The sequence below is a fragment of the Rissa tridactyla genome, chromosome Z (genome assembly GCF_028500815.1).
Source record: "Rissa tridactyla isolate bRisTri1 chromosome Z, bRisTri1.patW.cur.20221130, whole genome shotgun sequence".
In the NCBI taxonomy this organism is placed as follows: domain Eukaryota; kingdom Metazoa; phylum Chordata; class Aves; order Charadriiformes; family Laridae; genus Rissa; species Rissa tridactyla.
The window spans coordinates 60,554,072-60,581,331 of record NC_071497.1 but is presented as its reverse complement, the minus strand read 5'-3'; the positions used below and the strand labels follow the sequence as shown (position 1 = coordinate 60,581,331).

At 38.3% G+C, this 27,260-nt stretch overlaps 1 protein-coding gene across 2 annotated transcripts in view; it reads right to left on the bottom strand.

Annotated features, from left to right (window-relative positions):
- The window catches only part of SV2C (synaptic vesicle glycoprotein 2C), a 121,174-nt gene that overhangs the window by 46,895 nt on the left and 47,019 nt on the right, over window positions 1-27,260 (bottom strand). The window contains exons 3-4 of one of the 2 annotated variants that reach the window (XM_054186937.1): window positions 17,765-17,945; window positions 2,823-2,974 (exon numbers count right to left, since the gene is read on the bottom strand). In XM_054186937.1, the coding sequence (XP_054042912.1) occupies window positions 2,823-2,974; window positions 17,765-17,945 (333 nt within the window). The remainder of the gene's footprint in view (window positions 1-2,822; window positions 2,975-17,764; window positions 17,946-27,260) is intronic. The other variant, XM_054186938.1, reaches the window with a different exon arrangement.

Here is a 27,260-nt window from a genome sequence, read left to right as displayed (position 1 = left end):
AGACGCTTGCCTTCCAGATAACATTAGCTTTTCCGTATGTGGTCACTGCAGTACTGCATCACTCTGATTCCTCTCTTAACAACATGCTGATGCCAAGGCAACTGTTAGCTTCCCTTTATTTTGTGTTTCAGAGCGTTACTCAGGTTTCAGACACTCCTGTGTTGCTTGAACAGAAACAGAGATAAACTGTTACATATAGAGAATGTAATCTTTGTTTTCTCACAGAAAATAAAGCTAAATGTTCAACTTGTATAAATAGCTTCACTGGCTGCCTTGGGCTAGATAATGTATACCAGCAGGAATCTAGGACTTTTTAAAGTGGCTTATGTAAGAGGCAGTACAAATTAAGGAAATACATTTGTAGAAGAAAAAAAAAAATCTACAAAATCATTCTACTCCTGTTGGCCTAGTATTTTTCTATTCAATTAAGAATAAGTCTATGATGCTCAATGGCTGCTTATTGCTTTTCAACTGATGCAACTTCATTCACTGCTGTTGAGTAATTTCTGAGTTCAGACGGGAAAAATCCCTCTGTTTACTCCTCACGTGAGAAGCAGAAAGCTCAGATATTCCTACACAGTATAGAAATGCGGCTTCGAAGTGGGTGGGTTGCTTTGTTTATACTTACATTTTGCTTGCTGGTCAGTGGAGATGTGAATGATGAGAAGGACTGGAAGTGATTTGGAGAAAAATCTGTATCTTTGCTTAATTCTGGCAAAATAATTCCATGGAAACCATGGAGAAATTGTAAAAGACAAAATACCACCACAAGAGCCTCCTCAAGCATGCAGGTGATACAAACGGTGCAGACATCTGCACTGGTATTCGCCTGACCTGGTGTGTTCCCAGGAGGGTACGGCAATGCGTGACCGCGGTCTCCTGAGTGCCGGAACAGGGTTTGCCCTGGCAGCCCCTGGCAATGCCTGAGAGCTCGGCACAGCATTGTGGCAACAAAGCAGTTTCTCCCTGATCCTGAGCTAGGGTGGGATTCCACCTCTGAAGTAGGAACTAAGACAAGGTTTTAAACTTCACAACGTAGAGAAAAAGACTGACTTAAAGTGAAGACAATTTTAAGACCCCATCAAACCCCATAAATGTATGCTGTTTTATTTTGCCAAAATGGTGTGTAAACCTACTTCTTTTCTTGTGAGAAAGGATTGTTTCCGTCATTTATAGCTTTTGGCTATAAGAACTTTCCTTAATATACTTCAAGGAGAGTGATTGAGTGATACTCAGTGATACTGAGTGATACTGAGGAGAGTGATATGAGTAACACCAAAGAATACTGTCTTTTACGACTGGTTTTTACATTCTTTTGTCTTAAGTAATTTCATAAATATTTTTGCAGAAAGGCACACACACACACACAAATCAGTGAGGCATGGCTTTTTGTTGCTGATATTCCTCCGCTGCTAAAGAAAGAAGAAAATTTTTCCCTCTAGTGACACTACTTTGGTATAAGTAAGTGCATTATTATTCATTGAGATATACTGCCATGTGATGTTTTAAAAGCACCTCGGTAAAGGTTATTGAGTTATTTATAAAATCTACAATGAAATTAGAAAACCTATGTAAATCAGTCTGTCATAATGTTCACATTTTCCACTGAAAGATGAAGAAAATAAAAATCCATAGGAAAGCAAAAATTACTTGGCATCCAGAACAATTTACTAATTGGAATAAAGATAAATTACCCACATTGTGCCTTGTCAGCAAAAATTCCTCTCTTTGATTCCAGCAATTCAAAGCCAAAAGGCAAGGTTGGAGATGTAGATTCAGGTTGCGTGTACTGGACTCTAAAATTAATTTTGTTGCAACAGTCTAGATATTTGATTAGTCTGCATGATTATAATTTATTTCTGGACATTACTGCTTGCTAAATGTTCCAATCACTTTGGGCAAACCTTATGAAGTTGTCTTCTCTTTCACAGCCCACTGCCATATACCTCATTGCTTGGCTAAAGAAAGCTGCTTTGGATGCCAGCTAACTCACAGCGCTGCTTCACTTATCCTGAGCAGTGCCAGGGAGAAGTGCTTGCAGAGGCTGATTTTTAAGAACGCCTGAGCAGTGTCAGCAACCCTGGAGACCCGTGAGCACTTAAGTCTTCAAAAGGGCAAGCCCAAGAGACTAAGAATTGAATCTGTACCTCCACAAAATGTTTAAATATGTCAGGGTAGTAAAGAGCTCTTTCACAAAGTGGCTGATATTGCATGTGTGTATAACTTCAGCCATTGCAAGTCTTCTGTCTTATTTGCCCCCTTTCACCCCTACATCATTTAAGTGCACTCCGTTCAGTTTTTTCTACACCATTCAGTTATTTCTATGCCACCAAAAATATCTACTAAGAATGAAACATTCAGCACAGCTTTATATTCAGAAAGAGCACTGCAAACATTAATATAGTCCTTACTCTTCTTTCTCAAGAATGTATAACTGACATTTCTCTGTATCAAACAAAGTGAGCACAAATTTGACATCCAGAAATTTAAAATTTATTTTCTCTCATGTAACTCTCCACAGCACCTGTTTTCTCCAGATTCAACAATAACGCCAGTTATATTTTCATGTGTTCAGGTTTTCGGTAATTTAAAGAATCTGACTAAACATGGGTATTGGCTAATTTTTGCGCCTTTTAATATATTGTTTGTTATTTAGGGTACAACCTAGTCTCAATATTTCCACCAAAAGGAATCAATTTTTTTCTTAACAGCAGGGTCCGTATTTTGAGAACAGACATGAAGTCCCATCTTTAGACTATACTGCAAGAGCTTTACTTTCATACTAGAAGAGCTACAAATCACAAGGGACATGTTTTTCTTACCATAATGAGGAATTATTGCCCAAGCCATTGCAGAAGCGTAGATGCCGCCAATCATCCAAAACATACAGAGCCAACTCAGGTGTTCGCCTCGTTTCTCCCGAGCAAGCACTTCCGAAAAATAGGAGAAGACTGTCGGCACAGCTCCACCGATGCTAAAAGGAGATAAAGATATGGATTAAGAGAGGGAGTAACAGCTAGCTGACGTTTGAACAAGCCCATAGCTGCAGTCATTGAAAACCCAAACTACAATCAGTTTTTCTGGCAAGAGTCTTTTTTCTGAAATTGCACCACGTATTGGGGAGCTCTTGAGGAAACTTTCACCAGTTTGGACACAATTTTTGTGAAATATTTCCTTGAAAATTCTGTAAGCAATTAGTTGCATTCAGTGTTTCATGGGGATTGTCAATGTGCCAGCTGCTGGAACAGAAATCAGCACAAAGCGTTGACTTTCACCATTACAAAAATCCTGACATCATGACAGTCTACTGATGAGTGTCAAAATACATTGGTTTTAACTGAAAATATTAGTCATTTTCCAAAGAATAATAGATATTTCTCTAAGTCTTACCTCCGCACTTTAAGTAATCAAGAAATGACTAAATGCCAACTATGTTACTAATACATTTCATTTCATGCATATTTAAAAAGATGTTCCATTCTGTTGCACTACATGATTCGCTAAGCCCATGCTGTTTTTTTACTGAAGTTTTTTATGAAAAGCCTATGCATTCATATGATATTTATTTTTTCACATGGTAAAAATAAACACTGTCTGAAAGTTAGTTGGACAAAAAAAAAGTTCAACTTGGTTTTGCACAACTTAAAATAACTCAAATTATCTGTCATTTTCAGTACCAGCTTCTGGTTCATCTTTTACCTTCTTTACCTCTTCACTACCAATGCAAGCTGTCAAATATTCCACAACAGGACAAGCCTTGTGGATTTTACTTTTACTGATGAAGAAAATAACTGTGAAGCTTTGAGAGATATTCTTACATACCAGACTACATATATTAAAGCAGTATCTTGCATGATTTTAATTTTTAACTGAATTTTAAAGATAAATGTCTATTTATACTATCATCTGGGAGCTGCCAAACTAGGAGCAAAAAGAAGGAACCTTAAAAGCAATTAAAACAAACATTAAAAAGGAAAACATGAATACAGAAATGGTATTTCACTCCTAAGAAAAGCCAGTGCCATGGCAATACAGGTTATTTTAAGACATTTTCAGGTACAGCGATGAAATACTGGATTGAGCTGTTATACTTGTTCAGGGGTCTGCTGTTTTGTCAGTTCCTTCTGGATAGCTCTTCATGAAGTGTTGCTGGTCGACTCTCAGCTTCACAATGAACGTTTCCCACAGTTGCGCCTGCTAAGCTCTCATACTCTCTGCAGTTGTATGTATACATACTTTCTGCAAAGTTGTATACCTCCACGAATTCTTGTTAGAAATACAGCTAACAAGGGCTGTATCTCATTTCTTCTCATAGATGAAAACACTAAAAGCCTTCGCTATCAAACTGCCGTGTCACAGGAGACGTTGTCCTCAAAGGTTCTCCTGGAAGCCTAGGGTGAGGAACGGTGGAAGATGCATGACCAAGGGTGGAATCACAGCTCATTTTATTGTGTTGGGGAAGCCCTGCTATCGCAATGGTGCTATGGACTCGGGGCTCTACAGTTCTCAAAGTATAAGCGGACTACAGCTATGACTTCTTACCCCACAATGCTCAAGCACAGCTTTGAACTGCACTCCCTCAATACTGCCCAAATACAGTACTCATGGATCTAATTAGAGTTCTTTTTCTAATGTTGAAAATTAGCAGAACTAGAAACAAGGTCTTCTTTCCTGCCTAAGCTTGAAAGTGCTGATGAGGAATTACCGGTGCCCACTTTCCAGAAGATCTAAATTAATAGACTGCTCATGGCATGTAGGACAGTATCATTCATGCAATAACACCATGCCTAAAGAGAATAATTTTTGGTAAGTCAGTGCTTTTTTCTCTGATTGCTTCTGCTCATTAAGAAAAGCATAGAGAGCATTAAGTAAATATATATTTGGTAATTTTCCTGTTCTATTATCCAATCTGTTCTTCCAAATTTACTATTTTCTTCATTTTATATGTTTTTTCATGAAGTACAGAATCTTCTCTTTATTTTATAATGCAGTTACTACGGCAGTAAATATAGCCTGAAACCATCTGTGCTATATAGCACAATTAATAATAAATCACATTTAACACTTTAATAGTTTTCCCCTTGCAAAGTGCTTGAAAACGTTCTCTATGGAGGCTTCATTTCCGGCAAATACAGTTCTTATGCTTATGAAATTCAAGACAACATATAATCTTCTTGAAATCTCCCTTAAATCTCCAAGGCTGGAATTCTGATGAAGCAGGGCTTGTGCAGGGTTTCCAATGGGTGGACTAAGTCATGCATCCATAGGTCATACAAACGTTTGTGGGATGGTGGTTTAGGAAATGGGTGGATGCTTCAAGTGGAAGGAACTTGAGATAGGGAAATACCCTATCTTAATGTCATAAAATGTACAGAGATCCAGACCAAAGGCAGAAAAAAGGCATCTCCTACCTGTCAGCATGAACCAACTGTACCATGGAAGATGGGAGGTTGATGCTGCTTTTGCATTGGGGTTGATTCAGGGGGGTTGACTCATACGCTATGCCCTAAAGGTCCTCCAAGGCTACAGAAGTGGCATTGTCTGTACTGACAAATGTAATAGGGCAACTTTTCTAACAAAGAGACCTTTTAGACATGTAATAGGAATTTTGGAGCCAGCAAACTAAAAAGGTTTGTTTAGGATACGCAAATAAACAGCAAAAAAGTTAACCAGCTTTGAAAAAACACCAGTTTTTCTTTTTCATCTGATCTGATTCAGTTGACATTTCCAGTGAGAACACCAACAGGCTAAGAAAAGCTTAAAAGTCCAAATACTATGTTCATATTGATTAAATGGTGAAAATAACTTGTCTGCTGTCTGAAGGAGAAATAAAGGATGTATTTTCGTCATACAGACAACAGCTGTTATTTACAGTTGTAGGTCTCTGTTTCATAGCAACTGTGTAGTAAAGTGCATAGTGCACCTCTTTGCACCTTAAATGTGTGAATGGAAAACTTACTTAGCTGGTTAGATTCTTCCTTCTGGCCTCATCTAAGTGCAGACTGATACTACTAGAAGCTTTTAGGATATTGGTACCTAAAAAGCTCTTCCTATGTCACAAACCTATCACAATAATTAGAAGGGTGTTATGAAAATCTTACAGAGGCTGATTAACAGCTGAATTGGAGGAGAGGAGGGAAACGGAGAGGATGCATCCTGCTGCAGAAAACTGTTCTTTTGCTCTTATGCTGGACAATCTCAGGGTGGCAGCAGCCATGCCTCCCCTCCCTAAAATTTGGTCCCAAATGGAAAGCAAGCGACAGCAGAAAGGCAGAGCAGGAAGAGCTAGGGCTGTTATCACACCAAACAGCAACAAGGAAAATCCTTAAAAACTGTGTGGACCGAGAAAATATTTTTAAGGAGCAAAGGCATTTCTGCCTGACTCTTGGAGAAGTTTTTAACGTGTGCTTGGTACCACAGCCATTTACTCTTACAGAACAAATGTGGTATCTGGTATACTGAACATTGCTAGCAGAAGCATAAACTACCTCTCAAAGACTTGGGAAAGAGAAGATGAGAACAACTCTGACTTCTTCCATCACTCTCTTGTGAGGTTCTTTCATATAATTCAGCAGCTATTGCACATTATAAATTAATTAATCAAATGTTCATATTAAAAAACCCCACCATATCACCCAACAGCTGCAAGGAATAATGCACTTTCTATAGTCAAAAAAAGCCTATGATAGATCCCACCTTGTCTTACACTCATATAAGCTCTTAATAGTTCAGTGGCTCCAGTTGAGCCCTTCTATATTTACATGGAAGGAACAGAGTTTGGTCCTCAACATTTTTGTGTTACGAGTTTGAAAGCAGACTGCCTTTTTGTTATCCCACCAGCATTGTGTGGAATGGACTGTGGAATGCACAGGAGGGAATTCCAAATAAAATCAAAGGCAGAGTTGCCACTCATTTTAAAGTAGGAAGATTTCATCTTCTGTTGTACAGAAAATGCCAACACTATTTTCCCACAGGATACAGTGTTAAGTCTATTTCTGGCAATTAATTGGTTTGATACAGTGGGCTGTTTGCTCTTATTGTGTTTATAAATTATAGGGCTTATCCTCATTTGTAGAAGAATTTGATACATGAAACTACATTTTTTTTCTTCACATGTCTGCACGTGCAGATGAAAAGCCTATGAAAACTGTGCTGACTTGAGAAGAATGTTTATTCTAAAAGACGGGAAGGATTTTTACTTTCTTAAATACAAATGATTCAAGCAAACTGAAGTTTTTACATTGTATCTGTTATTCACGTATGTTATTTCTTCAGTCATCATAGCCAAAGCAGTGGACATAAACTTGTTATGCACAGATCATGGAAAGGAGTCTGTGCATTACTTCCCAAGGGGTCAAAAAAAGTATCTATGAGGTGCAAATATGTTGTATGTACAAATTAACTATACAGTGGTTTTACACCTCTGCTGGAAAACTGTGTAGAGTCTGAACATTTTTTTGGAAGACTAAAACCCCACTGGTCTAAACCTCTGGGTTGACGATCATGAGTGATAACTGCCTCCAGAATAAAAAATTCAGTAATGAGGATCAGTCTAATACCAGCAGGAGACAAAACTTTGTTGAGCGTGGCTCAAGACAATAAATAAACTCTCTCACTCTATAACGATCAGTCTCTGCACCTAAAACATCAGGATGCATTCCTTCAGCTTTGTCTTTTCTAATAAGTATGTAGGAATATATGCAAGAACAGCATTTAATAAACAGCAGGAGCCTTTTTCTACTGCACTTATTGCTCCATATGTGGAGAGAATGGCATAAATATCAGTCAAAAGAATGGCAAATATCAGTCATTACCTTTTTCAGTTATTTATCATCTTCTGTAATAAAGCCCGTCTGAAGTAGGCAAAGCAAGAGCAGAATGCAGAATTTTTGGTTATTTTCTCAGAAACGTGTAATTCAATTGGAAGGAAATAACAACTAATCAGCATATTCTTACCCTTTTTGATGAGCCAGTTTGGGAACGTTATGGGTTAGTGCTGTTTGGATAAAAAATTAATGACTGAACATGGTATTTGATACCATCCTGCTTATAGAGAATGTATATATTCTGCCCTAAAATTCTTATTTTACTCTTACTTCTCACCCTGCTTTTTTCAGGGTTATGTTCTTAATATCTTTCTAAGTTTTCATTTTTAGGTTTTGGCTACTTCTTTCTCTCTGCTTTTGCTTATATAAAGACTCATACACACAGAGTCCTCCACTGTCTGGTACCTATGTCCTGCAGCTGCATTTAGTCTCTAGTGAAAGACGTCCCCTACATAGTTCAGCTTTCACTCAGCACGCATATGGCACGTGATTTGGGTGGCACAACACATTTGCTCAATTTGCTACTTCAAAAAAAAAGTCGTATTGTTTCTTCTATTTATTCATAAAGAAAGGTATATTTTGATGCAATTTTAAATTATTATTATTTTATTATTATTTGTTTTAGATTCAAAAACAACAACAGTTATTCAGGGAGACTAAAAAGAAGAGAAACTTTTCAGGTTCAATTTCCAACCTCACAAAATCATCCAAACTGAAAGCTATGCTTTTACAATGTTATTTCTCTACACTCCCCATTCATGTTTGTTCTGTGAAATTAAGGGGAAGGGGAAACCAAAAGTAGATTTAAGTGATGCACCCCAGGAGAGTAGGATTCAGTGAAATAAACAACAAGCTAAGGTACATTTGCGTTTTCTTTGTCAACAAACAAAGATGATAAATGTCTGCTAATCTACCTTCAGAGCTATGATTTGTCACAACAGATTTTGGCAGATGCACAGTGTGACAGCTGGGATGAAAACACTTCCGCTAGGCATTTAGAAACCTCTGGCTTCAGATAGAAGCCTTCGTTTATTTGCAGATTCACTAGCCAAAGGGACTTGAAATGCAAAAGCATACAAAGAGTAGAGATAATCAGGAAAAAAAAAACCTTACAGAATACTAAATGCACAATGTAGGATGGTGTTCTTCTGAAATACCTTGTCTTCTTCTCTTTCAAACTTGGACAACATCCAGACGGAAAACAAAGATAGTGTCTGTGTGAGATGGCATTTGCAAGTTGTCGCCTTGTTATTTGCAATATGTTAAAAAGTGATAGAGCTCAAAACACAGATTTACTGTTACACTCCTGAGATTTGAAAATAATCAATCACGCTTTGCCTTTCTGTCCAATTGCACCTTCCCTCTTCTTATTAACAGTTCTCTAACCCCCAGTACCACAAGTCTCATTAAAAAACATCTCTGTTGTTTGCCTTTCAGAACTGCCATTACACTGACAAAGTATCTAAGAGCGAGCAGTCAGATTGACCGGTTCTGCTTCAGGACTGCTGGATAAAGCCCTACAAAATTTCAGCATGGTGTAGACTAAGCTTTGATGATCATTCTACCCATGTTTAAATACAAGTGCCTCTTTGGACTACATATACTAGAGAAGTTGTCTTTCAGGTACACACGTGGCCTATATGCTATTAACAGCAAAAGAATCCTTCTGATAAAGATTCACGTGATTATTTACTGAACTCTACAGTACTGTCAGTTCTGATGGAAGCTGAACTCATGAGTAAATAATTCATTCCCCAAATTTACCCAACACTATTTTAAAAGATCAAGTCAAATTTGATGTCAAATTCAAGTATATAATTGCAATGAATTTGCCTGCAGTACTGGTTCAGCTACGTATGTCAGATAAGTTGTTTTCAGATCTGTTAGCATTGGTAATCACAAAATCATTGTTTATGAACGCTTTCTTTTGCAGATTTTCTTCTTCTTCTTCTTCTTCTTCTTCTTCTTCTTCTTCTTCTTCTTCTTCTTCTTCCTCTTCTTCTTCTTCTTCTTCTTCTTCTTCTTCCCTTTCATTGCTCTTTCAAGTTTTTCATTGTTCTTTCAAGTTTTCACTTGAAAGGCAGATACCATGATGGAAGTCTGTTATCAACCACTCAACCAGGATGAAGAGGTAGGCAAAATATTCTATAACCAGCTGGGAGAAGTCTCATGATCACTAGCCCTTGTTCTCCTGGCAGACTTCAACTTATCCAATGTCTGCTGGAAATACAATACAGCAGAGAAGAAACAGTCCAGGAGGTTCCTGGATTGTATGGAAGATAACTTCGTAACACAGCTGGTGAGGGAGCCAACTAGGGAAGGCAACCCACTGGACCTGTTGTTTGTGAATAGAGAAGGACTTGTAGGTGATGTGATGGTTGTAGGCCGTCTTGTGCATAGCAATCACAAAATGACAGAGTTTTCAAATCTTGGAGAAGTAAGGAGTGGGGTCAGAGAACTGATGCCTTGGACTTCCAGAGGGCAGACTTTGGCGTGTTGGGAGGCAATCCTGAAGGGCAAAGGAGTCTAGGAAGACTGGACATTCTTCAAGAAAGAAATCTTGAAGGTGCAGGAGCAGCCCGTCCCCATGTGCTGAAGATGAGCTGGCAGGGAAGTAGACTGGCCTGGCTGAACAGAGCACTAAACTCAGGCAAAAAAAGGGGAGTTTATGACCATTGGAAGAAGGGGCAGGCAACTCAGGAGGACTACAAAGATGTCACGAAGTTATGCAGGGAGAAAATTAGAAGGGCCAAAACCCAACTAGAACTTAATCTGGCTCCTGCAGTAAAAGGCAATAAAAATGTTTCTATAAATACATTAATAACAAAAGGAGGGCTAAGGAGAGTCTCCATCCTTTATTGGATGTGGGTTGAAACATAGTGATGAAGGCTAAGGAAAAGGCTGAGGTACTTCTGCCTTCTTTGCCTCACTCCTTGATAGTACGACCAGCTGTTCTCCAGGCACCCAGGCCACTGAGCTGGAAGACAGGGATGGGGAGCAGAATGAAGCCCCCATAATCCAAGGGGAAACAGTTAGTGACCTGCTACACCACGTAGACACACACAAGTTTGTGGGGCCAGATGGGATCCACCCAAGGGTACTGAGGGAGCTGCCAAAGTGCTCACCAAGCTGCCTTCAGTAATTTATCAGCAGTCCTGGCTAACTGGGAAGGTCCCGGTTGACTGGAGGTTAGAAAACATGCTGCCCATCTACAAGAAGGGCCAGAAGCGGGATCCAGGGAACTACAGGCCTGTCAGTCTGACCTCGGTGCTGGGGAAGGTTATGGAGCAGATCATCTTGAGTGCCACCATGTGGATGTACAGGACAACCAGGTGATCAAGCCCAGTCAGCATGGGTTTATGAAAGGCAGGTCCTGCTTGACTAACCTGATCTCCTTCTATGACAAGGCGACCCACTTAGTGGATGAAGGATGAAGCAAAGGCTGTGGATGTTGTCTACCTAGACTTTTGGAAAGTCTTTGATACCGTTTCCCACAGCATTCTCCTGGAGAAACCAGCTGCTCATGACTCTGATGGGCGTATGCTTCGCTGTGTAAAAAAAATGGTTGGATGGCCAGACCCAAAGAATTGTGGTGAATGGATTTAAGTACAGTTGGCAGCCAGTCACAACTGGTGCTCCTCAGGGCTTTGTATTGGGGCCAGTTCTGTTTAATATCTTTATCAGTGATCTGGATGAGGAGATCGAGTGCACCTTCAGTAAGTTTGCAGATGACACCAGGTTGGGTGGGAGCGTTGATCTGCTTGATGGTAGGAAGGCTCTACAGAGAGACCTGGACAGGCTAGGATCCATGGGCCAAGGCCAACTGTATGAGATTCAAAAAGACAAGTGCCGGGTCCTGCACTTGGGACACAACAACCCCATGCAGTGCTATAGGCTTGGGGAAAAGTGGCTGGAAAGCTGTCCAGAGGAAAAGGACCTGGGAGAGTTGGCCGAAAGCCAGCGGAATATGATCCAGCAGTATGCCCAGGTGGCCAAGAAGGCCAACAGCATCATGGCTTGTATCAGAAACAGTGTGGGTAGCAGGACTATGGAAGTGATTGTCCCTCTATACTCAGGACTGGTGAGGCCCCACCTCAAATACTTTGTTCAGTTTTGGGACCCTCACTACAAGAAAGATGTTGAGGTGCTGGTCCAAAGAAGGGCAATAAAGCTGGTAAAGGGTCCAGAGCACACATTTTATGGGAGCAGCTGAGGGAACGGGGGTTGTTTAGCCTCAGGAGGCTGAGGGGAGACCTTATCCTCTCTACAGTTACCTGAAAGGAGGTTGTAGCGAGGTCGGGGTCGGTCTCTTCTCACAAGTCACAAGTCATAGGATGAGAGGAAACTGTCTCAAGTTGTGCCAGCGAAGGTTTAGACTGGGTATTAGGAAAAATGTCCAACAAAAGGGTTATTAAGCATTGGAACAGGCTGCACAGGGAAGTGGCTCAGTCACCATCCCTGGAGTTAGTTAAAAGACATCTAGACACATCCCTGTGCTTAGGGCCATGGTTTAGCAGTGGACTTGGCAGTGTTAGGTTAACGGTTGGACTTGACGATCTTAAAGGTCTTTTCTAAGCTACATGATTCTATGACTGTATAATTTTTCTTTTGATTGTTTTCTATCATGTAGGCTCTCTCCCTTCTTTGCGTATTTCCCTTCTCTAGTCTTTCTCTCCCTTTTGTATAGTCTGTCTGTCTTTGTAAGAATAGTGTCCTCTTCTCCTAACAGCCTTAGGAAAGACCTCTTCTCTCCAAGCTATCCCATGTTTACATTACTCAACTGGTACCCACAGCTGAAGCTGCAAGGGCTGGATCACAGCTATTTGGAAAGCTCAGACCTTGCCAGCTGCTTCCTTGGCTTGACTGAGAAGCATATCTATGCTTTTGGCATACTCTCTCACCTTTGAAGCCAGTCACCTGCAGAGCTATTCATTAGCTCACAGTGTAAAAACACAGATAGCCATGGATGGGAGACAGCTGGGAGCTAGAAAGGAATTAGAAGCGGCAGATTTACAGCCCTTTGAGAGTGGGAAGACACAAGTTTTTTCATGAGAAGGAAGCGGAGCAAGGGGGTGTGAAGAAGTAAAAGATAAATACAACGTGATACTAAATACTGATGACACACAATTATAAAAGCAGCCTCTTGGTCTAGATCTGAAGTTCCTGAAGGCAACTGCTTATGTAGGTCAATCATCTTGTGCTGTGTCCACATATAGTCCATATCTCTGCTGGAACATTTTTACAGTTGTTCTGCACATGGACTGCATGCACGTCCTTCCTGTCTTGGCTGTTAAGAGAACGGACGTATACAACACTAAGAGTTTCTTGCCACTACACATAATATACAATAGTGGTGTTAAGAGTCTGCATGGGTGGATTTGCACAGGCAATCACTTCAAAACTGACAGTTATAAAAAACTTAATCCACAGTTTTGGATTTTTGCTGACTTTTGATTCCTTACAAGAGCATGAAGAATTTAAGGAAAGATATAAAGATGAGTTTAGTGCTACTACGTTGGCACCAGCACTCTTTGGTAGATCCCAGTAATGTGGATGGAGTACTGCATGTAGCTTTACAGATATTTTCTGAGGAAGGGTTAAGAAAGCTGTTTGAAGGTCAGTCTCAGATTTAATGAAATATAGTCTAAAGTCTTCTGGAAAACAAACACTACATGATAGTACATTTTGGGAGAGTCTTTTATTCACAAGGAGCAATGGACAGAGAAAATGCTTCTTAATAGCTTTTAGTTATGTAAGTTAACCACATCTAAGCTGTATTTCCGAATATTTCTATGTGTTTGGAAAAGAAATTTAGCCAAACTCACAATTTTGGCAAATTAAAAGAAATCTCTGTAGGGTGGCTGTAATTCCTAGTTTGTAAAATTATGTAGTGTTTTTTACTTTGCTCATGAAAGAGTCAGTTTCACCCAGGAGCAAACATATGAGCTTGTTTGAAGAATTTCTAAACTGTAGTTTATCTCAGAATATTTATTTCAGCTAGCTTTTTACTGCATGAAAACTTTGGTTACTTTTAGAAGTAACATTTGGTCTGGATAAGCATGATACACTTTCTCAAATTATATCATCTTTGGTTATTTCAAAGCAACCAAAATGAAGTTTGCTGGGATAATACAAACTCATAGTGCACTTCTAAGCACTTTATTCTGAATTGCATTGTTGTACTTAGAAAAAACTGCATCTAAAATTATCTAAAAGTATCAAAAAATAGTAAACTAATAGCTTAGATTACACACCTACAATTTTTTTGTAACAGAGGTTAGATAAAATTCTCTAGGCTGAGAATAATACTTCACCGTGGTGGTGCTGAATAGGCAACAGCTCCAGTTCCGTTAAAGTTATCAGCGATGTTATGAGTCATACTCTGGTACTAAAGAAACTCTCCTTTGACAATTTTAAAGACAGATCTAACAAGGTGCTTTTTGATGATAAATCTGTGCACATTCCCCCAGTGGCTAATGATGAATGCAGCTCACAGTTACTTGTCTAGGTCTTTTTACTTTGCGGGAAACCATGTCTAAAGTGCGCCTAGGCCTTTATCAGGCTTTTGGATTCAATTTCCTTTTGAGTTTTGATTTTGAATTAATCAATAGAAGAATAACAGTTACGATATTATTTTCCATAAAAGGAAATTATTTTGCAGACTGTCCAACATTTCTTTATTCTTTTCAATAGCTTAAGTTCACTTTTCAGACTTTCATATCTCTCACTGCCCTTTACTCAGCAATATCTTAATATTATTTGTACTGTTTTGTATTCCAAATCAATTTTTTGCATGCATAATTTTTACTAATTTTGGGTTTTTCAGATGCAAGAAAAAATATTTGAAGGGGTTTTTTCCCTGAGCAGTTTACCTCTATAAACACATTTCGACTGCAAGAGAATCTGAGATGAATCTATTTTATAGTATTTTTTATAAATAAAAACTTCTATCAGATACTAGTTTTATTTTTCATGCTTCTTAATCTATTTTTGTATTATGTAGAAGATAACAGACCAGTTTAAACTCTATGCAAATAAATTATTGTATATCTTTTGAATACTTCTTAAAATGTTATTGACTTTTAATTATATGAAGTTGTCCAGATAACTCTCTGCCCCTTCAAAAAGCTCTTCTCCAAAATGAGTAACAATACTATTTTGCCTTTAAAATATATAACGCAATTCTTTGCTTAAAATTATTCCTATTTCATATTTGGGCTCTGTGATTCTCGCAAAATTACTGGAACAAAGCCTTCTCCCTTGGCAACATAGATATATATTCAGTGTCTTTCGCTAAGAAAGGGGAACTGACATCTACTGTCCCAAGACAGGACCTCTAAAATGAGGAGAGGTTATAAAGAGAAATTAAGTTGAATTTCGATTCCCATTCAACTGACACAGCTTCTCTTTCATTAAAGCAAGATGTGGGATGTAGAAAAGAATGCAATACATGTTCAAGATTTAACTCAAACCCTCTAAGCAAATTTCCTGTCGAACTGCAAAAAGATATGTCTTCAAAGCTGGCACAAACATCTGGGAGTTCTTCACTGAGTGATACCAAAAAGTATTCCTTCTTGCACAGCACCTGACGCCAAGTATCTGGAAACAGAGGCCTGTAAGATGCATGCTCTAACAGTTAGTCTATTTGTGCTACCTCTACAGCTGGAACGTTCCAGCCGCTCCCTTCTTTCTTGGTGCTTGGCGTTATGTTGTGTCTGTTGCTGTTACAGCTGCTCTCAACATAACATCATATCCAAAACAGGATCAAAAAACAGAGGAAAGGCAGATGTGACACAAATACCATCCTGAATACGGCTCTTAAGTGAAAAGTAAACCACCTCTGAGAGCGAGTGAGAAGATGAAAAAGAAGGGCTCCTAACATGCAAAGCCTGGTGAAAAAACTGCATCATCACAGGCAAACAGTGAGAACAGAAAAAGGACGAGCTTTCCCTCATCTTGAGGGTATGAAGCACACATTCAGTTCTAGAAATCTTGTGGCTTTTACATTGCAATTGTGATAGCAGCTGAAGGAGGTTATTCTGGAGAGAAATCCAGTCTTTGAAGAAAATAGCAAATGCGAGCCAGCCATTAATCTTTGTCTGCAGTAATTGCTATGAGGAATGACTCTGCAGCTCATGCTGTCCTGGGTTTTTGTTGTTGTGTTGTTTGCTTGGGTGATTTTTTTTCTCTGTGTGTATTTGTGTGTCATTTAAAATGTAGTACATGGTGGCAAATTATCTATGATCTGTTCTTGCAGCTCTCAAAGATGAGGTAGGAGGACTTCGGACATGGTGGGGACCCACACAGATGTATAAGATACAGCTTTGAAGGGCCTGCTCCTTCAAAGACCATTCATCATAAACTGGGTCCACAAAGAACATGCTTTCCAATCCAGGACATACATCTATCACAAGTAAAGCTCCAGGCAGTGTATGTTACTGGAAAAGCTACTGCTACATGTGAGGAGGGCACCCTGCAGGCAAGTTTGGCATGAGGCATGACAAATACATATTTTGCCATATATCCCAAAAGGGGCAATCTGGGTGAACACCAACAGTGTCACAAACCTGTCTGCCAAAAGACAAACCTTTGTGGCACGAGGGTCCGTTACAGCCCTCATGAATTGGGTAGGCTAAGCAGGAATACAAGCTTCTGGACTTTTACAGGATCATGGAGGAGTGAAAGTGTCATGCAACATGACCAATGTTTCTCTATGGAGAAACAAAACACAGCACCTGGAACCAGTGACCTCTGATATGAAAACCACGTAAAGAAACTCGATGGGATTTTTTTGTTTTGTTTTTCTAAGTTTTTTTAAGAATTAGAACAGTTGCCATTTCCTCTTGATCTCTTTAAGTCATATCTGACAATCTGGTGGCAGACTAAGGAGATTCTTCTAGAAAGAGGACTCCTATCTTCTTCCTCCCTCTCCTTGGCCTTCCATCCCCCTTCCTAGATCAGTTTAATGGTACTTTGTGTTATGGTAATTTCTCTTTGGTATGGGTGTCCAACCCTACCTTGTTTCAGATCGGTTCAAGGGGTTTCTAAAACCGCAAACAACACACAAGAGTATTAGGGCACTACAGCTACATAAACTGCAGCCAACAAACCATACAAGCATGGACTTCATCTGCATAGCTTCACCACACAGCATACTGTGCTCTCACCAGCTCCTGCCTGTTCAGCAACCTAAAGATTGATAGTGGCCTGTAACAGAATTGTAATTGAGAGTTTTGATCTGAATCAAGCAATTACCAGAAGCGCTAAACTAACTGCTCTGCAGAACAAAACTCTTCATTATTCAAGGGTGCAGTAAAGGCAGAGGCTTTCTCATAGAAATTTACTCATGTATCTCGATCTCTGCTCATGTAAGTTTAAAATTATACACTGAATTGACCATTACCAATAGCTTAAACTTTTCCAACAACTGAGAAGTTATTTAAATTAAAAGTAAAGCAAACGCACGGCCATAAACACCATTCTTCTGGAGAGAGCAATAACATTTGGCACACTGTAGGGCCTCATTTTAAATTTGACAGTCTTGACTGCAGTGGTATTGTAAACAATATTATGCACACAAAGAGATTACTCTACAAATATTTTACAAACTTTACATATATTACTGAAATCTTATAGTACACCTGTGAGGCGGGTGTTATCTTGCTGACTGAACAAGCAATACATAGAGAAGTTGAGGCATAAAAAAATAAGTTGATCAAGTACACAAAGCAAGTCTGTTGCAAAATAAGAAAAGAACACAATCTCATGATTTGCAGTCTTTGTCTTTCCCCTAAACCCCTTATTTTTCCCCTTGTTTAAGGTACTTCTCTCGCCCCTGACACAGACTATATTTCTATATAAAATTATACACTTTTGCAAACAGGAAAGTTTTATTAACACACAGAATTGTGGAAAGGAACAAAACCAGAGGAGCTTACCCAAATCCAGAAAACAAGCGACAGAAGAGGAAGAAGCCATAGCCCTGGACAAATGATGAAAGGAAGGCAAAGAATCCATTGACAGACATGCATATCAGGAGTGACTGTCTCCTTCCCACCTTGTCTGCCAAGCCTCCCCAGAAGAATGCCCCCACCATCATCCCAAGGTACACTATGCTACCTGCAATACACAAAAAAAAAATAATGTTGTTTTGTGAGCTACATAACTGACCACAATTGACCACATCAAAATTAGTTGATCTTCTATATTTACAAAGCAAACAGTATATAGATTAATTTCTCCTTTCTCAGTGAACAGAAATTGTATGCATAGCTTTGCAAATGTTTCTAGGGAGAACGGATTTCCTACTGTGTCTTTGTTGTCTGTTACCAGGTACACTGAAGCTTAATAGAATTATTAAACAAGGTGCCTCTAGCTAAAACAATTGAAATACAGGCAAGTAAGACTGAATGGGAGAAAGAATGCCACAATTTCTTCAGTAATAAACTACATTCATGTTAAATACTGCAAAAATTTTAAATTCCCCTACAGAAACAAATAGTCTGAACATTTCTAGAATATAAGCAGTCCTGTAGGGGATTAATCACTGGAAGTAAGATGTGCTCAGCGTAAAGGAAGATGATTATGAAACAGACACTCTACAGAACCAAAGATGTCCAGCTTGACTGGTGGTTTTTTTCCTCCATCCTATTTCAGTGTACTGCTTTATTTAAAAAGGCACTGCCCTGTATACAGAAAAGCACTGGAATGTTTCAGGGTTGTTTTTTTTTCTCCCCAAAGAATTTTAAAAGATACACTGCAATTTAGCTACATACATTAAATGAGATAGTGAAAAATTATTTTGGGGTGATTTTTTTAAGTGTTAATGATGTTTTCAATATGAAGTACTTTCCCACAGAAAGATAAGTTTAAATATTTAACACTTTGAACATTCACGTCTTAGTGTATTGTACATTATTTCCTTTCTGGGGACAAACCTCCTGTGGGATGTTTGGCAAAGATGCACAACACATTGAGCAGACTGTCCAAAGAAAAGTAGTTCCCAAGCTTTGGACAGAACCAGCCAGATTTGTATTTTATTTGATAGTTGTAATTCTTTTTCCACCTACGTTCTTACTGAACTTCACAAATTGGGTTTTATCCTCCTAGCAGTTGCTACCATCTGTCTACTGTAGGAGCCGGAATTAAACATAAAGTAGCTGGAAGAAGCTAAAATATTATCTCTTTTCGATTAGCCACAGGAATGGACAAATTCCCCAAAAACTCTCCTGTTGTGTAAAATTCTCTCCTCCAAGAGAATTACCTCTGCCCTGCAGAAGGTAGCTGGAAGGGAAAGAAAGCTGAAAACACTTGAACACCTGAGCTTAGTTAACTGCGTATTAACGTAGAGGTCACTCATCAGTATTTCCATGCTTAGAATTCCAGATGCTAACATCTGAAGTCCTGACATCTGCAGGGTCTCATGCACCTGTCCCTCTTTACTCTCACGTTTTGTACAAGTAGTTTCCACTGCTGCTTGCTTAGGAGACACAATTTTAAAACATTTGATAGAACACACATTGTGCTAAATGTATATTAGCAAGATAGAGTTATATTTTCCTTAGATGAGTATGCTGTTTTTATCAATGCCCTTTGCCATTGATTGTGACCAACACTAGCAAATCAGTCTTTTCTGCATCTGCCTTTTTAGGGAACATAATATAATAACAGGATATTTCTAGACTGACTGTCTTCTCCATGAGTCTCTCAGAACAGGATGACAGATCCATTGCTGCTCATGACAGAAGCATTAACTATCTCTTTACCTAAGCAAGACCAAAAGGCTCCTTAAGAAAAACAGTTAAATGTCTTCTCAAAACAACTTTCGTCAATGGGCATTTTCTAGTTATTACTGGGGCCTTAGTCTTTCATCAAAGGATATTGATGAGAAGGTAGGTAAATGCATAATTTGCAAAATTACTAAATTATCTTTGTTCTCTTTCCTCTTAGCTCAGAAAGGACATAGACACCACAATATTCTTTTTGATTTAGAGGTGTTTAACAACAGGCCTTTTTCAGCTAGCTCCTTCATTCTGATCAGAAATTTTTATTCCAATAATTGAGATTTTCCTGAGAATGCACACACCACTCATACATTTTCTGGTCCTAAAGAGAAAAAGCTTGGCGAGTGACTTACTTAGCATATTTACTCAACTGCTTTAAGATGTTTCCTGTGGGCAAGGTTACTGTACCACGCTGCAGGTAGGCTAGTACTCACACGCAGCTTGGAAACTTCATCCAGCAGAGCTGGTGCTTGCTTGTCAATATTAGTTGGAAGAACTTAGCAAAAATAGTTCAATAGTTGCATTGCCAGCAGACCGATTTCAAAAAGGCAAATAAAATGGCAATTTTTACTTTTAAAATGAAATTCCTTACATTCTTTCATACATATACATTGTTGGGCTTTCCCAGTCAACACTCTAATATTAGAAATACTCAGAGAAGGCAAATCAAATAGTTTTGTATTTCTTTGAAAATAACTTTGAAATATTTTTGCAAATAATCTTAATTTTACCAAGTAAGTAACTACTTTCCTTCTGATGCACAGAAATTTCAAAATACTATCAATAATGAAAGAAAAAAGTTTCCAAGTCTTCAGAGTTTAAAAACATAACCTTTCTTTTTGATAACAAGTCCTTTGGTCATTGTACCGTGGTTTGGCCTCTCTTATACCCGTGTAATTCTCCTGAAGAGCATTCGGAAGATGCTGCTAAAAATAATATTCTCCTCCTATTAATAAACTGCTTTCTGAGCTGCACCGTTAGCTTATTCTTTCCCACTATATTCGCTTTGAATTTTTTCCTAATTGCTTTGCAGACCCTCCACAATCCCCCACTAGAAGATCTGTATCCCTCCCATCCTGAACCGCCTGCAGCTACCAATGATACCCATTTCAGTATATTTTCCTGTCTTTCTTTTTCATATTTTCTGTCTCTCTTTATACAGAACATAACCCTGCCTGCAGCCCATAAAGGAAGTCCCCTTCATCTCAACTTTCAAATCATTCCTAAAGAGCTTTCCCCCTCTGCAGTAATATTCATAATAAGCCATACAAGTGACAAATGGCAAAGGAGAACCCTAACTATAAATAATTAAAATAGCTGAACGAATGCAAGTAATGAATGACATCAGATTATCATTTTACCCTTCATCATCCCTTTCTTTCCAACCTTTGTGGCTCTTGTTTATTATGTCATGCCACTGGTCAGAATATAAATCTCATGAGGAAAATACCATAATTTTTTTGTACACCTTTCATAAATCACGTATTACATTTTGCATAAATTTATATATGTAAAAATTAAATATTCTGTTGTTGGTCAGACATTGCTCCCTTTTCCCATTACCTCTAAACACTGGTCATCAAAACAATAATTGTATTGGTGTACACATATGTACATAGATTTTAATCTAGCATGTCATCCTGAGGGTGGTAATCCCTTTTTGAGCAGCTACTACTCATCACAAAACTGACTGCTTTCCTTTTTCTTTCTGGTACAGCACACTTGTGCCTCTAAAGAAGTTAGCTTACTGAGCACAAGGCACACACTGATTTGACATCCAGCATGATCCTAGAAACATATTTCCAAAAATCAAAGTTTATTTTAAAACACAAAGCCTGTAACGCGAGTCTTTGATTTTCCCCACAAAGTAACATGTAATCTCAAACTCTCTTATTTGGTGGAAAGGCACTGAGAAAAGGCAAGTGGCAGCTGAAAAGAAACTCACACCATGCTAAAATTACTATTATCTCATATTGCTCTTTTACCAAGTTTTAACAACTTGTATTTTCTTTCCACAGTAGAAATTCTACATACTTCAATGATTTTCCCCATTGTACAAATGTACAAAATACACGCTTGAATCCTGTTCGTATAATGGAACCTGAGTCTGGAATTGGTCTACACCATGTACGCACTTTGACTATCAGGTACACAGATATTTTTTGAACGGGTGTGCACACAGCATCTTTCAGGTTGCTAGCAGCAGCTTAACCTTTCATAGCAGAAGACCAAGGACTCAAATGCTAGTTATGGGCAAGGACCACAGTTATCACCAAGGATCCAAATGTCAGTTATGGGCAATTTAAGCAGTGGGATAAGAATACATGCATGATCAGTCACTGAGGTTCAGTTAAACAGTATTTTACTCCTTGTGCTGCCATAACTTCATTGCTTGCACTGTCTGTTGCCATTTGTAGTCTGGTATTTAAATGACAGCCAAACCCTTCTGAGAAATCAGTTCGTAAGTATACACTTCACTGGGAGAAAATAACGCAATGAAAATAAAGTTAGACTTCCTTGCATCAGAGAGACCCAGGTTACGGGACTCACCGATGGTCTTTTGCTTTAACACGCTATTATAAAGTAGATATAAAACTAGCCTGAAGTTGCTTTTTTCCCATTGTTTTGTTTAGGTCATTTGTCTGAGTGAGGAATGCATTTCATGCAACTGGGAAAAGCCCTCTCATATTAAAAAAAGACTCTAAAAATAAGATTAAAATATTATTTATATTTTGGAAAATGAGATAAATGTAGTCCTAAAACACGTCCAAGAGGAAAAAAACTCCTTTCATAAGAATTATACTGTACTTTATCAGTGCTTTATATACTTGTACTGGGATCTCGCAATATGCTATTGTTTAGAATACTACAATTCATAATTAATAACTCCAATGCCTATAAGTAACATAATGGGTAAAAATATGCAGATTTCTCTTTGTTTAACCCTGATGAACAGCATATTCAGAGTTTAAAGACGATAATCTTTCAGAACTATACTTAATTATAATCTGTTATTAGTTTCTTTGATGAGAAAATACTTTGAGAAGAATCGCAACCCATGCAGCCACTAACTTCAGTCAACATAACATCTAATTAACTGTTCAGAACAGGAAGTAAAGCAAACACTTTTACATTAAGACAACAAATATAAGAAAACTGTAATAACTCAAGAATTGACACAACAACTCCATTTTCTAAAGCCACTGTCTTTGGATGTCTAAAACCGTCTATGTAGTCAGAATATTGGTTCTTCACTTCTTACTTGTTATATTATGCCATTCACCTCCTCAGAGGTGCTAACACTCCAACATAAAGAACTGCCACAAACTAGTATTCCTCCCTAACAACTATTTCTTCTTTTCTCTAACCAGTGCTTGGAGTGGTGGAACAACAAGCTCTATATTTATGGAATGGTAAATTTTTAAGGTGTAGATCTAAGTGGTTAAAGGAGTAAAACATCAATTGTTCAGCCATCTGAAAAAAATTGATGGGTACTGTATTCCACCAAATGTGTTAGCCAGCCATCATATTAACTAAAATTAAAATTTTGCATGAGTCTTTGCAAGTTCAAGACTTCTCAAGCCATGGATTTCCTTTATCTAAATGCTAGCTGTTTCCCCCAACAGTCATTTTCTGTCTTAACTTCAGATGTTAAATGATTGCTCTTACCTAATAATATGCAATAAATGCAAATCCCCAAATGCCACAGCGTATCAGGCTCTTTTTCTAATGCTACTCTTCAGACTAATCTACTCCTCCTGCTTTCCCTTTCAGGACAGCTGCAGACAGGCTTCAGTCTGCAATTTGATACTCTCTAGTGCAGATGCTTAATTTCACATTTGTTTTGAAGCTTTTTGCTCTTCTGCTTAGTATATATTTACAAACAGCCAAGTTTTACTTACTATTACATTGTTAGAATTATTTTTAGCAATCACAGCGATAGGGTTTATCTCTTTAAATGCATGAAAAGTATAAAGCTATTTTAAAATGAATGCTGAAGCTCTTCAGTCTCAATATAAAAGTTCGTACAGTGTCTATCACACTGCAGGGATTCTTAGACCTTCGAGTGTGACTTGCAGCTAAGTAACCTGTACGGTTAGCTTTCTAATAGTAGTAATTCCAAAGTGACAAGTCTTTGCGTGACAGACCACTAAGCTTTTGCATATTTTTTTAGCTGCTTAGTGCACAAGACATCCTTCACGGTCAGTAAAAAAAGGCAACTTTATCTCTATAATAACTAAAGAAAGGTATAAATTCACACTAATTGAGATGAAAGAAGATACTGAATCCTAGTGGGATCAGTGAAAAAACCAGACAATCTTGTCTCCTCTTCTGAAACATGATGAGCAATACAGAAATATCAATGTTTTCATGAAGGGAAGAAAACTAAAAAATATTGTTTCAATACAAAATAAGTTTTAAAAAATGTTTATTAATTTCTAAATGTCTGTTTCTCTAGTATTTACATCAGAAAACAACTCAGGGAAATGCTCTGATGTAAAGGCTACCACAAATACATAGCATAAAATTCATAGCTCAAATCAATCAAATTAAACCAATGCAATAAATAGTCCCTCTGCTCCATCAACAGAAGAAAGAAGACATGCACCTCCCTTTACCACTTTCAAACATACCTAGAAACCATCTGATGACGTTCAATCTAATACCAATCCAGAAATTTAACATAAATAGAAATCAACTGAACTGTATCTGGTTCTCAGACAAAATAATCCTGTTCTCAGACAATCCCGGTGAACTGCAGTAGAGGAACTCAACCATGAAAGTCAGGAAAACCAAACTGAAAGCAGAGCTGAGCAAAAGCAAGATCATACTCACTTGACCAGCGTATTAGATAGATAGGAAAATGAAAGAGCAAGTAACTCAACAGTTCTATGTGCAAACCTGTTTAAGGTAATAGGGGAAAAAATATCATCAGCAACACAAGTAACTCCACACAGTTTTGCAACAGTATGACAGGCATAATATGATGATTGATTTATCTAAGGAAAACTGTTGTGAGGTAACTAAGCACTGTACTTTGAAAGAGAAGCCTCATAAATACAAAATGAAGACAGAGCCTAGAAAAAAGTACAAAATATTAAATGGAAATTAAAAAAACAAACAAACAAGCAAACAAAATAACGATAAACAAACCCAAATACCACATTTTTTCCATATTTTTTTCCCTTTCAAAAGGATCAAGTCCAAATTTTCCAGAGAACTGAACTCAAAAAGGGAAGTAGATGTAGAAGCCTACTATGGAACCTCCAAGGTAGTTGGAAGACAGTGAAACTAAGTAAATGGGACTTACAGCATACTCAGAAAGCAGAAAGCACCTAATGCAAGGCAAAATTTGACAATACAAAATTTTAGGTCAACCAAATTTTAGATCAACAAAAACCTACAATATATTTGCCTTGATTTAACCTTGAGACTGAAGTGCAAATGGTCTCAGAACATGGCTCCCCACACGCACCACCCAGCTGTGCTCTTACAAAGGTCAAAGACGAGCCAGGAAGACAAGTTTTTTTTTCTTGGGAGGAAAGGAGAAGTGGGAACAGTTCTGTCCTCTCCACAAATAAAAAAAAAAACCCCTGACCCACAGTTTTTTCCAGAAGAATTTGCATATATTTCCAAATCATTAATCTACTCCAGTGTGTGTCCAACCTGAGGGAAATTCCAGAGATGAAAACTAATAGCTATCTGGAAAGGTTCGATCAAAGCTTTTCCAGTGTTATAACAGAAATACCATCCACATGAAAGTCAAAGGGTCCCACAACAATTATTTGCACAAATTTCATTCAGGTATGAGTTAATTTTTTTGTTTCCTCTGACATGATTGTATTAAATTTACGTGCTTAATATGTCTACTTTTGATTTTTTTCTTGTATGTTAGGTGTGGGATTTACAACCTGAAGTGTTTATAGTGTAAGGCTTAATTTAATTCCAACAGGAAAAAAGTTGGCATTTTGCCTCCATGTTTCCTCCCATTGGGCTAATAAGACTAATTATGGTTTATGTACTAAGTTCAGCACAAGGTGATTTAGCTCTGGATCTCTATATTATTTGTTAATTTTGAAAACCATAATATTTTCTTGCTTTAAGAGTCTGTATGCTATTGACTCGCCTCACAATTCTAGGGACGTTCACCTTATATCTAAAATTTACACAAGCAGGTGTGCTGATACATGCGTTTTTACTAATGAAATAATACTCTGTCTTAACAGATGACTTTGTTGTGTACTCAGATATTAGTTTAATTGAAACACTGTAATAACAAAAGGAATAACTGCTCCTGCTTTTCCTCAGATCCAAATTAGATAAATTAATAAATGCATAGAAGAAGGTCAGCAACTGCAGGGATTGTGACAGGTAGTAGATTACGTGCTAGGATGGGGAATTTTCTTCACAGCTGTATTTTCTGATAAGGCAGCAAAATAGACAATATGGTAAACCAGTACCTTTGCAGTACATTTTCATCATCATTTCTGCTTTAAGAATATTATCATGTTGTTGCGTGAAAAGGGGCAAAGCGGTTTTAGCAGAAGATAAACCCCCTTGCGTTCTAACACTCCTCACCGAGGTGGGAGGCTAGGTGCGGCTAGGTTTAAATTCTGAGTGATGCCCAATTCAGCACTATCAGTCCAATCGCGTTTAATATATATTAAACTATTACGATTTGGATACACTAATAGTGGACTGCACCTTCAGTCTAGTCGTGCTCCTGAACTAGCACGGCCACTCTTGAGTTTTTGGTCGCGTTCAGTGAGAAAGCGAAACGACTAGCTACTTAAAAAAGTGCAGTTTATTTAAACAACAGATATATAGGTTCTTAGGATTGCCGGTGATAAATACACTGTCTGCAAAGCACGTGCAAATGAAAGTATTGTTACATATACAAAACGCGCGACAAAGTTATAAACGATACAGCCTGGCTTTAAATGTAGAAAAAGAGAGTCTCTAGAGAAATTTCTAAGTTTCCCGAGGAAGCACTCGGTATAATCTAAGTCTTACCCAAAGGCGTCCCTATGGGGGGGAAGAGAGGCTTAGCCCGTCGACTGATCCCAGAAGTCAGTGATGTAATTCTTTATGATGGTGTCTTCCCTGGGTATCCCCCCTCTCTTGGGCTATTTTTATACTATTTGTTATCTTCAAGGTGGAGTTTGAGTGACTTTAGTCATACATACTTTTATCATGATTGGTGTAAATTTCTCTCGCTTCACAATTAAAGGTATAGTTTACGAGAAATTCAGGGCGCAGACTCAAGAAGGAGTGGTCGCACCTTGGAGGCGGGTAGCCTTCGGGATGGAGGTGTGTTTTGGTATTATAATGACATTATAATGAGCAAAGTTCGCACAAAGGACAGCATTTCATCAAAATTTGACAAAATGTTGGCTCTGAGCATCTAGCGGGCAGCTAATTGGCAGCTTATCTGTTTCATGGTATCATCCCATTCCTGTATCCGCTATACATCATAAGGTAAAGCCACGGAATAATTGCATCCCGTCCCGTACCTCATGTAGCTTATCAGGGAACCACAGATGTTGTGTCCTTCATGCCAGCTGCGGCTATTTTCTACCTCAGAAGCCTCTTGATTTTATACTTTTCCTTAATGTGTGAACAATGCTGTACTTTTGTATTTTTTAGCCAA